The 14,988-nt window shown below is 41.3% G+C and overlaps 1 protein-coding gene across 5 annotated transcripts in view; it reads left to right on the top strand.

The window, feature by feature from the left end:
- evlb (Enah/Vasp-like b) overlaps positions 1-14,690 on the top strand; it is a 20,389-nt gene extending 5,699 nt beyond the window's left edge. For 2 of the 5 annotated variants that reach the window (XM_056765329.1, XM_056765330.1), the window contains exons 2-14: positions 5,527-5,781; positions 7,681-7,849; positions 7,945-8,122; positions 10,589-10,652; positions 10,876-10,943; positions 12,423-12,688; positions 12,832-12,941; positions 13,039-13,081; positions 13,166-13,208; positions 13,295-13,355; positions 13,517-13,577; positions 13,658-13,715; positions 13,883-14,690. In XM_056765329.1, coding sequence (XP_056621307.1) covers positions 5,696-5,781; positions 7,681-7,849; positions 7,945-8,122; positions 10,589-10,652; positions 10,876-10,943; positions 12,423-12,688; positions 12,832-12,941; positions 13,039-13,081; positions 13,166-13,208; positions 13,295-13,355; positions 13,517-13,577; positions 13,658-13,715; positions 13,883-13,920 — 1,245 coding nt within the window. In that variant the 5' untranslated portion in view covers positions 5,527-5,695 and the 3' untranslated portion in view covers positions 13,921-14,690. Of the gene's footprint in view, positions 1-662; positions 1,913-5,526; positions 5,782-7,680; positions 7,850-7,944; positions 8,123-10,588; positions 10,653-10,875; positions 10,944-12,422; positions 12,689-12,831; positions 12,942-13,038; positions 13,082-13,165; positions 13,209-13,294; positions 13,356-13,516; positions 13,578-13,657; positions 13,716-13,882 lie in introns of those variants that run through there. The other 3 variants (XM_056765331.1, XM_056765333.1, XM_056765328.1) reach the window with 2 other exon arrangements.
- Positions 14,691-14,988: the final 298 nt, after the last annotated feature.

The raw sequence follows: 14,988 nt of genomic DNA, 5'->3' as shown, positions 1-14,988 counted from the left end.
ATCCGGCAACAAACCCACAGCCAAACAAAAAGAGGGAGACAACATCAGGAAAGAACTGTCTTCACTTCAGGCCGAAGTGAAGCAGCTAGTGCAAGGGAGGGAGAGGCTCAAGGTTCAGCTGGCATCACTGGAAACCCAGCTCACACAGCAGACAGAGAGCCACCGGACCCAGCTAACTGCTTTAAGAGAGGAGATAAGAGAACTGAAGCATGAAAAAGATACCCACCTCACAGCCCTCATCTCCAAAAATGGTCCAGAACAACAGGTCACTCTTCAAACGGACCACAGCTCACAGACCTCATTGTCACAACCCAGCCAAAACTCACCATCTTCACCAAACCCTTTGCCCAGTACAGATCAACGCAATGAACCTGACAACACTCCAACACCCACCGAGGACTCACAGAAAACAGATATTGTCCTTCTGATAGACTCAAATGGGAAATTCATAGACGAAAAAAAGCTCTTCCCCAAACAAAGGGTGTCCAAACTCTGGTGCCCCAACACGCACAGTGCCCTCAGACTACTGAACGAGGACAACCTAGGATCACCAAGCCACATTATAATCCACACTGGCACAAACGACCTGAGAGCACAACAAGAAAGAGTGGCCACAGCACTGGAAAGGGTAATCGAAAAAGCTACAACCACCTTCCTAAATGCCAAAGTCACCATCTCGACACTGCTACCACGGAAAGACTTCCACCCAGACACAATTCAACAAATAAACGCAAATCTCTCTAGAACTTGTGCACTCAAACCTCAAGTGCACCTGGCACATCATCCCACCTTGGACCTCACATGCCTCTATGACCATGTACACCTGTACAGAGCGTCTGTCCCCATCTTTGCAAAGAAATTAAAAGATGTTGCTCTAAACCGCAACACAAACAACCCCCCTAGAAGCAACAGAGCAAGGCAGTCCCTACCCAGACCATGGATGAACCACACCACACCTTCAAAAAACAGCCAGAGACTGGGCCACCCTCCTTGCCAAAACAACAGCCAACAGACCAGAGCACCACCCCTGCTGCCTACACCCCCCACCCGGCATATGCAACAGAACTCCAGCAGCCTAAGCTATGCCCAGACAGTGAGCAGAAACTCCACACCGACATCTGCACAAGCTCCAACAGCCGAGCTAAAAGACATCCATCAGATGCTGAACCTGATCTGCTCACACCTACTGTATTAAGACAAAATCCGCAATAAACAAATAAATAACTTATGGATAACAAATCATTTACAATATCATGTTGGAATATTCAAGGCCTGAGGTCATCTGCTTTTGGACTGAAAAGCAAAAACATAGACTTCAGCTCTGAAACAAAAAACTCAGACATCCTCATCCTACAGGAGACATGGAGTAGAGGAGACGGACCCACTGGTCGCCCTACAAACTACAGAGAATTCATCATTCCATCCGTCAAACTGCCTGGTGTCACCCAGGGAAGAGACTCAGGCGGAATGCTGATCTGGTATAAGTCCGAATACGCCCACTCAATAAAAATGACTAAAACTGGCCAGTTTTACACATGGATAGAAATCAACAAGACCATCACTTCAACAGATAAGAATATCTTCCTGTGTGCAACCTACATCCCTCCAGCAGAGTCACCCTACTTCAATGAGGACAGTTTCACGATCCTGGAAGAGGAGATCAACTACTTTCAGTCACAGGGCAATGTTCTGATCTGCGGTGACCTAAATGCCAGGACAGGTGAAGAATCAGACTCGGTTCACTCCAAGGGAGACAAACACATTCCAGGAGGAGATGTCCTTTCCATACCTACACACACACAAAGACTGAACTACGATAAAACAACAAACAAAAATGGATTAAGACTTCTCCATCTTTGTCGCACACTGGGTCTGTACATGGTCAATGGATGACTACGAGGAGATTCATACGGTAGGTACACCTATAGTTCTAAGCTGGGTAACAGTACGGTAGACTATTTCATCACGGATCTGAATCCTAACTCCCTCAGAGCGTTCACAGTTAGCCCACCATCACCATTGTCAGATCACAGTAAAATCACTCTCTACCTCAATAGATCCGAACCTAACACAGAGGCATCAAAACAAACTCACCTCCATACCCTAAAACAAACTTTCAGGTGGAAACAAAATTGCGAAGATACATACAAAAGCATAACTCGTGAACCAAAAATTCAAATCCTACTGAATAAATTCCTCGATACCCCATTTCCACACAATAGTGAAGGTGTAAATTTAGCAGTAGACAGGATTAACCAAATTTTTACAATATCTGCAACGCTATCTGACCTAAAACCCACTAACACAAAACCAAACAAAAAGCCTGTAAATGAGAAATGGTTTGATAAGGAGTGTAAAAACCTTAGAAAAGAAGTAAGAATTCTATCAAATCAGAAACACAGAGATGCTGACAATGTAAACACTCGCCAACTCTACCATGAAAAAGTTAAACAATATAAGGAAACACTAAGGAAGAAAAAGAAACAAGATACACAAAACCAGATAAAAGCAATTGAACAATCTCTAGAAACAAATCGCTTCTGGGAACATTGGAACACACTTAACAAACCCCACCACGAAGATCTTCCCATTCAGAACGGAGACGTATGGATAAAGCACTTCTCAAACCTCTTTAGTAAAATAACCAAGAACCATGAACAAACTAACCTACACAACAAACTATGCACTCTGGAGTCAACAATTAAAGATTACCAAAACCCTTTAGACTATCCAATTACACTCGCTGAGCTAGAACAAAATATACCAAAACTTAAATCCCAAAAAGCAAGTGGTATCGACGGTATCCTAAACGAGATGATTAAACACGCAGACCAAAAACTTACACTCGCCATCCTCAAACTGTTTAATATCATCTTTAGTACAGGTATATTTCCCACAATCTGGAACCAAGGTCTCATAACTCCAATCCATAAAAGTGGAGACAAATTCGACCCTAATAATTACCGCGGAATATGTGTAAACAGTAATCTAGGTAAACTCCTCTGTAACATTCTTAACAGCAGACTTCTCCAATATCTAAACAACCAAAACATCCTGAGAAAATGCCAAATTGGTTTCAACCCAAATACCGCACATCCGATCATATATACACTCTTCGTACCTTAATTGACAAAGAAACGAACCAAAATAAAAGAAAGCTCTACTCATGCTTTGTCGACTTCAAAAAAGCTTTTGACTCAATCTGGCATGAGGGACTTTTTCTTCAGTTGATTCAATGCGGCATCGGAGGAAAAACCTACGACATCATCAAATCAATGTACACCAATAACACAGTTGCAGTTAAAATTGGCAACAAGCACACAGACTTTCTCTCCCAGAGTCGTGGAGTGAGACAGGGCTGTAGTCTAAGCCCTACACTATTTAACATTTACATGAATGAATTAGCTGGAGCTCTAGAACAGTCACCAGCACCCGGCCCGACCTTACAAGACACCGAAGTGAAATGTCTCCTGTTTGCAGACGATCTGGTGCTGCTGTCACCCACAAAAGAGGGTCTACAGCAACATCTGGACACCCTGCACACTTTCTGCCAAACATGGGCCCTATCGGTTAACCTTAAGAAGACTCGAGTCATGATATTCCAAAAAAAGCCCAGTAGCCAAAATCAACATCACCGTTTCAAACTAAACAACGTGCCCCTAGAACACACCAAGAACTACACATATCTTGGTATAAACATTAGTAACACCGGAAACTTAAACAAGGCTGTGAATGACCTGAGAGACAAGGCACGAAGAGCCTTTTACGCCATCAAAAAGAATATCAAAATTGACATCCCAACCGTAATCTGGTTGAAAATAATACAATCAATTATAGAACCAATCGCGCTGTATGGAAGTGAGGTTTGGGGTCCTCTCGCCAACCAAGAGTTCACCAGATGGGACAAACACCCAATAGAGATTCTGCAAACAGAAATGTGTAAAAACATTTTACGGGTACAGAGAAAAACTCCAAACAATGCTTGCAGAGCAGAATTAGGACTGTATCCTCTAATCATTAAAATACAAAAAAGAGCTTTAAAATTCTACACACACCTTAAGAACAGCGACACAGACACACTCCATCACAAAGCCTTAAGTCATCAAGAGCTGAGCCCAGAGAGAAACCCCTTCATCCAACTGATCTCACAACTAACTCTACAACCCCAAACATGCCCAAGTCAACCCCAAACCCCAGCCAGACTAAACCAAATGATGAAAAGACAAAAAGAGAAATATCTCCAACACTGGACAGAAGCAACAGCTCAGCAAAGTAAACTGGAATGCTATCTGTCACTAAAGAGAGAATATAAAGTGTCAGAATACCTCACAAGCGTATCAGACCCTAAACTAAGAAAAGTGTTGAGCATGTACAGACTCAGTGATCACCAGCTCACTGTAGAGACGGGCAGACACAGACACACATGGACACCGAGAGAAGAGCGACTGTGTCCACACTGCACACACAATCAAGTGGAAACAGAGCTGCACTTTCTCCTCTCCTGTCCCAACTACACACACATCAGAGAAACATTCTTCCCCCAGTTTACAAACTTACACAAAGACTTTGACCAGTTTCAACAAAAGGACAAGATCTCATACATACTGGGAGAAAAGTCAAGAAGCTCAAACCTGCTGCAAGATATGTCAAGTCCTGCCACGACCAAAGAACAAGCAGCACAACACAACACAACACAACACTGACAGGACAACACACACAAACTGACACAGTCACCCTTATTGAGAGCTTTAATTAAAACTGTTTTTCTGTTTATATTGAGATGTGTATATATATAGATTTTTACTTATAGACTTTTAATTTTATTCTATTTTATTTTTGATCTTAATCTGTATTTCTGCATGTTTATATTTAATCTTGTGCTTTGGCAATGTAAATTTTCTTTTATCATGCCAATAAAGCTCCTTTGAATCTGAATCTTGAAAAAGAGACACCCCGACACAGAGAGAGAGAAAGAGAGAGAGAGACACTGACATAGAGAGATACAGGGAGAGAGAGAGAGAGAGAGAGAGACACAGGGAGGGAGAGAGAGAGAGACAGAGAGAGAGACAGGGAGACAGAGAGAGGGACACTGACATAGAGAGACAGAGAGAGAGAGAGAGACAGAGAGACACAGGGAGAGAGAGAGAGAGAGAGAGAGAGAGAGACACAGGGAGAGAGAGAGAGAGAGAGACACAGGGAGAGAGAGAGAGAGACACACAGAGAGAGAGAGAGAGAGAGACACAGGGAGAGAGAGAGAGAGAGAGAGAGTGCATCAGCATTCACGGGAGGGGAGGGGGTGGAGCCTCGTAATTCCCTCAGCCAATGGTGTGTGAGTGAGGCAGAGCGCAGCATCAGTTCATTGACTCTCCTCCATCAGCTGAGCTGTAATTTTGCCGCTGGAGTTTTTCAGGGACAAAGGATGAGATCACTCGACTCTTTCTCTCTTCATTGACAAACCGTTCATCTTCATCTCTTTCTTGGTGTCATTCATGTCATTCTCTTCATCTCTGGCTTGGGTTTGTGAAGAAAGACGATGGTGTGGAATGCTGGGATGAGGTGACCGGGATGCAGTCGTGCTCTTTCAGTCTGTGAAGCGCTAACAAACAGCATCAGTGAGAGGAGGAGGGGGAGGGGAGCCCGAGAGAGAGAGAGAGAGAGAGAGAGAGCACCTGTTCCTCTGCTATGATCCAGCATCATGGATATGAACCTTCAGTCTCATCGATTTTTCTTCCCTCACATGTTCTGTGATGCCGGCGTTCAGCTCACTGATATTAAGATCAGGTATGATCCTCTCACACGCAGACAGCTGAGCTTCTCTATTGTTCTGACATCATCTCAAGGCCTGGAGCAGACCTACACAGACCCTCAGTTACCATGACAACCAGATTCAGTGATGCTCTTGACCTGCTCACTGATATCTGTCCGTCTCTCTCTCTCTCTCTCTCTCTCTCCTCTCTTCATCTCTTCTCCTTTATTTCTCACACACAGGGTGTGTCTGTGTTTCCTCCAGCACTCCTGTGATTCTGTGATTCTGTGTGTCTGATGTGTCTGTGTCTGGTTTATAGAATTATAATTCAGGACTAAAATCTCTTCATGTGGAAGTACTGTCACGTGACAGAGGAACAGGGAGCTGTGAGTGAGTTGTGTCTGGACACTATCTACAGTATGAAAGAGTGTTTAATGTTTGACAAGTTGAATGTTTGAAGTTTGTTGTGAAGCATTCATCAGATCTGATCATCACATTTCATTCTTCTATTTGTGCTTTGACATCAGTTTCTGTTCAGATGTTTACTGACGAAGATCAGATCAGATCGATCAATAACGAGGTTATGAGTACAGCAGACAGCAGGACAGACACACACACACGTCTGGTTTATTATCTCTATGGGGACAGTCATAGGTGTAATGATGTTTATACTCTACAAACTGATTCTTTTATCCCCTAAACATAAATATCCTAAAAAACTTTTAGCATTTTTAGATTTGCAAAAAATATTGTTCAGTAAGATTTATAATCTCTTTTGCCCGCGGGGACCTCAATTTTTGTCCCCACAGTAACATTAGTCCACAAATGTTGGTGTGTATTCAGATTAAGGTCCCCACCGGGATATGACGACACGGCACACACACACTCAGACAGACAGACACACACATATAAACACACATAGAGACAGACAATATATCTCAGATGTTTGTCTTTTATCACCTGTTCCTCAGATGTTTCTCTTCAGATTGCTCATGAGACAGTAAAGACAAGCGGCGTCTCTGTCCAGCGCTCTCATGATCTTCAGGATCTTTATTTGAATTCTAGACGCTTCTGTCCGGTGGTCTAGAGAGCAGTACATTTCAACAGCAGATGTTAGCCGGCATGCTGTGTAGGAAATTATTTTTCATGTTGTATTATCATGAGAGATTATAACAGGAGCTGAGCAGATTTGTTCTAAAGCAGATTTGATGTCATTCTTCTGCAGAATAAATGAAAGATGTTGAGCACTGAAGTAGATGCGAGTTCACCAGTGAGGGATTCTGTCTGTAAAGATTTGATCATCATCCGTGAGAAACTCACAAAACAACACAACACCATAACAGTCCTCACCTTTCTTCTCTTTCATTTCGTTTCTTTATTTACTCCAGTTTGTGCTGGATGTGTTCTTCTCTTTTGAACTCACTCACACGCACACACACACACACAAACACACACACACACACTCTTAGTCTCTTGTATTTAAATGTTAAACACTTGTGATGAGTCAGTGAGCACTAGTGAGGGTGTATTTATAGAAGCTTTGACATCACACACTGAGTATCAGTGAAGGGTGTGACAATATCACTGCTCATACTCTTAACTGTGTTTCATTATAAATTCACCATTTAAATCATCATTTATAATTCTGATATGATCTGTGAATATAACGTGACGGCTGTGTGAAAAGTTCTTATGAATCAAGCGTGTGCTGTAAAAAGTGTGCGGTCTACAGTGTATGGTATTGAGCTGTAGAAGAACACACGTCTGATGATGATGTGTTGTGTATATTAACTGCAGTAGAGATGTGTGACCGTTAGGGTTCGTCTGATCACCGTCTGCATGACACTCTCACAGGAGGACACACTTCAGTTCAGATGTGATGACCGGGTCAATAGACTCATTGACTGACCCTCTCTCTCTCTCTCTCTCTCTAGCGAGCAGAGCATATGTCAGGCTCGTGCATCTGTCATGGTGTACGATGACTCCAGTAAGAAGTGGGTTCCCATTAAAGCAGGTCAGCAGGGCTTCAGTCGAATCAACATCTATCACAGCACCAACACCAACACTTTCCGTGTGGTTGGGGTCAAACTCCAAGACCAGCAGGTAAAACATCCAAACATCCGGTTTACCTTTGTGTATTAGATTTGGTCAATGGCAATAAACGTTCATCACGTGTTTTTGTTTGATCTGGTGGTCAGGTGGTCATCAACTACTCCATAGTTAAAGGACTAAAATACAACCAGGCCACACCCACTTTCCACCAGTGGCGTGACGCCCGTCAGGTGTACGGACTGAACTTTGCCAGTAAAGAAGAGGCCACCACCTTCTCAAACGCCATGCTGTTCGCGCTCAATGTCCTCAGCGGTCAAGATGGAGGTCAGTTGATTAGTTATGTCATTCATGAATTACACACAGAACGTCCCGCTGGGAGGGTTGGTTATGTTGTGCTGGAGAAAACATTCATCTTACACTCACATCACATGTCTGTACTGATGATGATGATGAGGATGATGATGATGATGATGATCATTCTCTTATCACTTTCAAGTTCAGCACTGATGTTAAAGACTTTTGGAAGATCGCAAAATAAGCTTTATGATTAACAAATGTTTCTGACACTAACATGTTTTATCTATCAAGATCATCTTTACAAATCAACACCACATTTGTTACTGTTGAAGACGAAATACAATGGTCAGAAGTTAAAAGCTAACACAATGCTATAAACACACTACACTTAAGGCCGCTGGATATCAACTCTTTCAAACTTGATTAAAAATGTGTTCCCTAATGACTCCGTGAATGAACCCAGATCTACATTTGAAGAGATTTGTGCCCATGAGTTTATATGTGCGATGACATCTAACATCCTGTCAAAGGAAGGAGTTGCTTTTAGCAACTTGTTAGCAACCGCCGTTTATAAGACACAATAAGGCTTAAAAAAGTGCAAAAAAAAATGCAGGTGAGAGATACCCAGATTGTGTGGATCGGATGGACACTATTCTATCCCATGATGCCACGGGAACTGAGCAACGCTCACATTTCAAAAGTAAATCAAATAAATAAAGCGGAAAACTTGAAGGCGAAAGTCTGTTTTGCCAATAAACTGAATGATGTTTATCGACCCTCACGCGTAGGTTGTTGTTAAGACGTCAGAGGTCAAAGAGCATATGGGTCACGTGACCCATATGGTGGACGCAGTATGTCCAAATGTATTCAAACTACACCCACTCATACTCTACAGAACGTAGTGTTTAAACAGCCGATAGGTGGATACTTCTTCACATTCAGTTTCAGACGCAGTCTGGGTCATCTCTGAGACACTCCATAAAGAACGTGGTGATCAAGAGAACAGAATGTCTGAGGTGATGTGCGAGTGTTTGTGTCCCTCTGGTGGTGTGGGGGATGATTGGTAATGTGAGATCAGCTGGTGTGATGTTACTGATGTGAGAAACTCAAGACTCGGTCAGAGATGATCCCACACTGGATCTGTCAGTGTTTCTGCGTCTGTCACGGACCCTTCTTCCTCTTCACCATGTCCTGTATGTACACATCATTCTCATCATGTCTGTGTGTGTCTGATGAAGATTTCTGAGACTGTAGGTTTGTGTGTTTGTCATGAACGGCAGGATTGATTTATTAAGGCAACAGACATTAGAGATGTCTCCTTGTGACTTCATTTCTGTAGTTCAGTGTCATTTGAAGAAGCTCAGTGTGTTCACAGATGATCATGTGATGTTAGTTTTATAAGGAATAAGAGTTATACAGATGAAAGTAATGATGAGAACAGTTGTTAAGGATTGTGTAGAGATGTGCTTTACTCTTATATCTTCTTTATCTGTGTTTGTGAGAACTCAATTGTCCTCAGTAACATTCACTGATCCTCATTACACAAAGAACATTATACAACAGATATGTATGGTTATGTGTATTACATGTTTGTATAATAAAAAGGTAAGGTGTGTGTGTATGAGAGTGTGTACCTGGTTAACCCTACGGTATGGGGACAAAATCTCTCCACAAGATGTGTGCGTGTGAGTGTGTGTGTGTGTGTGTGTGAGTGGTGTGTGAGCATGTGTGTCACGTGGACTCATGTTTCAGTGTTTTGTTGAAATGTGATCGTGTGGAGTGGTTGTGTTAGAATATTTCGAGGATCTTCTCTGGATTCGACACGTGTTCTTCTGACATCTTTTCATTTTCAAATCATCTCAGTTACATTTGCATTTAGTCATTTAGCAGACGCTTTTATCTAAAGCGACTTACAAGTGGGGTAGATAATCGAAGCAATTGGGACAGTACAAGTACAACAAAAGCATAAGTGCAATCAAAAAAAGTCTCATATAACCTAACACAGTGTACAGAGCTAAGTTAAGAGTTTTATTTTTATAAAGAGTAGAGAAGAAATAGATTCAGACCTGAACAATCAGGTGTTGACAGAAGAGATTGTTTTCAGACATTTCTTAAAGATGGCTACAGAATCTACAGTTTCACAAATAATGATTTGTGTGATTTTTAAATGAAGGTTGTGTAGAATTAATGTTTCAGTGTGCATTAGCTCATTGTTTGGGTCAGAGGTTATTTTAAGAGCATCTTTACTGTACTACAGTGACACCACACAAACAGAAGATGGTTACTGACTGATGAGGGGAATGTTGTGATGATGCTCATTTGTTGTGTTACAGAGGTGAAAGGATTCATTAAAATGAAATGAAAACTACAACATGTTCTTAAAAACAGGCTTGACTATCATTGAAGCAAATGATATTTCATGTTTGTATGTATATATGATGATGTTTGGGTGAAATTGTTCTGGATGGTTTAATGTTGAATGTTGTTGTTCAGGTCCTGGTGTTCAGCGTCAGCTTCAGAATGGACCCAGCACAGAAGAACTGGAGGTGCAGAGAAGGTACATTCACACTCTTCTCACATTGATTGACACGATTTTTGTTTATAGAAATATTTAACTCACCATCAAGAGAACGACTGGAACGAATATTTTTATTTGTTTAAATTGAACCTTAAAGAACCTTTAACATCACACAATGCTGTATTGATGCCAGATCTGTGTTTTCTGTACACACCACGTCAGAGCAGTGCATGGTGGGTAATGTGTGATGTCATCTCTGCAGGCAAATGGAAATTCAGCAGCAACAGATGCAGGCACATATCGAGAGAGAGAGACGCTCATCCAACTCGGGTAAAACACGATGACACCAATCATTCTATGTTCAAAATATTCCAGTTAAAATAAATATTTCTCTAAAACAGCGGTTCTCAACCCTGGTCCTCGCGCCCCCCCCCCCCCCCCCCCCCCCGCTCTGCATGTTTTTTGTATCTCTCTTGTTTAACACACCTGATTTAAATCTCTAGCTCATTAGAAGAGAGCTCAATGAAAGAACCGCGTTCCGATTGACGTGTTCCCTGAACTGTGTTCATTGCTCTCTAATCCCTGCACACAGGAAATCGGTTGACGTTAATTTAAGAACACGAATTTGCGCAACACTACTGCCTGCAGCGTCTTCACACAGACAAAACATACTACGGAAGATTGGAGTGTTATTTAACCGTAATCTTGAGATTTGCGCCACATTATGCCCATTTTATGGCAGAATATCTAGTGATAATTACATCGCAGGGCTCTTACAGGCGTATTTAACAAACCTCCGAAGCGGTAGGAGAAGCATACAAAATATGCAGAGCGGGGGGGCGCGAGGACCAGGATTGAGAACCGCTGCTCTAAAACAACTTTCCTTTTGTCACCTGAGCCACAAAAAAGATCATCTCGTCTCTGTTCTTCAGAACCTCTGATGTCCACATTCATTCACAGTTTTCAGGAAACCAATAAAAAACACTTTTTAAATAAGAAACTGAGTTGACTTTAAGCACTTTTTCATACTATTTATTGTTAGGTATATTTGAAGAGTTTGATTCCAAAATGAGAAAAAAAATCAGAAATCATGTTTATTTTGTGTTTTATTGTGTTAGTTTTTAGTTATTATGGCTTAAATAAAACACACCAACTGCAGTTTGACTGATATTAATTGGATAATAATAACACAATTAACATTTTTTAAATGTAAAAACCAGTGACTTTTAATAATGATTTAACAGAATAAAATCACAGAATAAGGAGAAACAAGGTTTGAGAAAGACAGCAGTAAAATTCACCAACAATATAACAATCAATCATCATTTATATCAAGTCATGTCATTAGATTTTCACATATGAGTGACTGACAGGAGAACATTTCTTTATAGAGAGATCACTGCTCCAGAAGCACTTTTGATTGATTTCATATGATTCTTTTTTTATCTTACATATATAATTAAGACATTCCTTTAACATTTTGATTGTGTAACACATGTTCTGCTGGTTGTATGTTGTTTTAAAGTTTCTCCAGTGTTAAAAAAACATTTGCCTTCTTTTTTAAATATACATTTGCATATATGGCAATATAATGATTATTATGTTGTTACTTCAGCAACACATCACCATGTGTGTAAGCCTTTATCAGTCAAGTTTGACTTCTCTTGTTCATTGGTCCTGAATCATAAATCACATCATGATTTTATTCCTGTCAGTTTCTTTTGTGTCCTCATTGTCACACAGAATGAAGCATTTTGTGTGTTCTGTGTGCAGATGCAGTGGTGACCTCATGTTTTCATCTCTTTGCAGGATCTCCCTTTCAGGGAGTTCCGGCAGTTCTATCTGTAGCTCCGCCTCCTCTGTCTATGCCGCCTCCTCTGTCGATGAGCGGACCCTGTCCTCCGCCCCCGCCCCCTCCGGGACCTCCCCCTCCCTCTGCAGGAGGACCACCCCCACCGCCCCCTCCTCTACCTGTGGCTGGATACGGAGGTCACGGAGCGTCTCAGGAGGACAGTCAAGCCCCCACCGGTCTCGCCGCCATGATCGCTGGAGCCAAACTGCGGCGCGTTCAAAGGGTCTCAAACATCCTCACATACTGTCACATCAACAAAATCATCTCCTCAACCCTCAGAGTCATGAGTTATATAGCATAGAACAGAAAGATTCATGAATGACATGTGTGATGTTTGCTCATGTCATTGAGTGTGTGTGTGTACAGGCCGAGGAAAACTCTGCGTCTGCTGCCAAGAACGATGCCAACCGCTCCAGTGGAGGGAGCGGAGGGAGCGGAGGTCTGATGGAGGAGATGAACGCTCTTCTCGCACGGAGGTGAGGAAACATCTGTCTGTCTGTCCGTCCGTCCGTCTGTGTGTGTTTTAATACTGAGTGGATGACACAAACACTCTCGCTGTGTTTTCTCTGATAGACGGAAAGCAGTGGACGAGAAGAAAGATGGAGACGGTCAGAATGTAAGTGAGAATCTCCCTCAGACGTCTTGTTTGAATGGCAGACAGTTGAGAGGTTGAACTGAAATGTGTGTGATTCTCTTGCAGGATGATCCCAACTCTCCGTCACCGATGTGTCGCGGGCAGAACGGTACAGTACGACTGGATTATCAGCTGGTCTTTGTTGTGTTTCAGCGGACACAGATGTTAGACGCTGTTATATGTGAAATGTTACAGATGGTGTAAAGAAACCGTGGGATCGTGCCAACTCAGCCGAGAGATCTTCACTGGTGTCCCGGTGAGACTTTACACACAAACATCAGAGATTCTAAAACCTTGACGTCTTCACATCTCACATGTTTTGTGTTGTTTTAGTCTGAGAGATTTTGTTAACATGAAGTGTTTGTTGTGCTGGCAGTGTTGTTTTGTGTTCGTGATCTGCTCTTATTTCATCATCAGGGTTCGGCCTGTGGGAAGCATAAACGATTCAGACTCTTTAGACTTTGACAGAATGAAGCAGGTGATGTTTCTCTCATCGTCTCAGTGTCTGCTGCTCTTCTGTTGACCTGATTTCTATCAAATCCCTCTTTTCATCCACAGGAAATCATGGAGGAGGTGGTTCGTGAACTACACAAGGTGAAGAATGAAATCATTGATGGTATGTCAACATCACATACGTTCTTTTGTGGAGCACAGACTCATTTCAGGAAGAACACAGTATTGTAGAGTCATGACTGTTAATGATGCGACTGCTTTTTTAAATGAATTCCAGTATGTGTATGTGTGTGTGTGTGTGTGTCTCTGATGTGTTTTGTGTGTGTTCAGCCATCAGACATGAACTCAGTAGAATCAGTACCACATAATGTTCATCTGGACCTGCTCCGTGTTCTCTGGACCCAAACCCCTGGCAGAAGCTACTGTAGCTGTTGATGAAGAGGAGGATGACGATGACGTCCATCAACGTTACTGCCGTATTAAAGCAGACGGCTACATTTGCTCTAACATGACGGCAACGTTGAGTTGATCTTGAATTAAACCTGTTTATGGAACGAAGAACCTCTTGCACTGAACTTCTATGTTTTTAATTGATCTTTGGTGATCGTCTTTACAAAACTTTTGCAGAAATAAAATATTTTTTCTTTTATTATTATTTCTTTTATTATAACTGTAGTAGTAGCTGTAGTGTTTTCATGTAGGTAGTGCTAGACCTAGGAATCTATAAATAATAATATTAATGATTATAATTATATCTTTGCACATTAATTCAGAATTTGCCTTTTTTATTTTACTTTTTCATTTTCTGTCGGTTTAATTTCTCATTTCCTCTTTTCATGAAAGAGTTTTTTCCCCAAATCCTTTTGGCTATAATATTAAATCACAGATGGGAGTTTTTTTATGTGTTTTAAATGGAAAAGAAGCAAAAGAAGTGAAATGCAGAAAACATCAATACATCAGAGTATTTGTGATCATGTTGTTTAAAAAAATGTTCATTGACTGCAAGGACATGTTGAAGTATATTGTTGTGTTTTATGATTTCTCTTTTTGACCAAGTGCTTCCGGGTTTGGTAAAAAATGACTTTACAAAAAAAAACAATTGAAATAAAGCTGTGGAGGACGTGTTGAATAAAATGTGATGTTGTGTGTCTTTGTGAAAATGATGTTGTGTTTGTGGAGAATATCAAAGTGAAAGCGTTCTAAAACAAACAACCGACACACATTAAACACCAGCACGTCATTATTCATGATTTATTACGGACATACAAATGACAAATAAAAACTCACTAGAGTCCACGTTTGTTTATTTATTACTTCAAGTCCAAGAGAATATTGAATATTTGAAGACTTCTGCAAATACAAACAACATAAAACACGATTCTATGAAATAATTTGAGTGAGTATGAATATGAACGTATTTGTTTTTATAATTTCCA

This window comes from Triplophysa dalaica, chromosome 13 (genome assembly GCF_015846415.1).
Source record: "Triplophysa dalaica isolate WHDGS20190420 chromosome 13, ASM1584641v1, whole genome shotgun sequence".
Taxonomy (NCBI): Eukaryota; Metazoa; Chordata; class Actinopteri; order Cypriniformes; family Nemacheilidae; genus Triplophysa; species Triplophysa dalaica.
The sequence above is the reverse complement of the archived record's forward strand: the minus strand, read 5'-3'. Positions and strand labels throughout refer to the sequence as shown.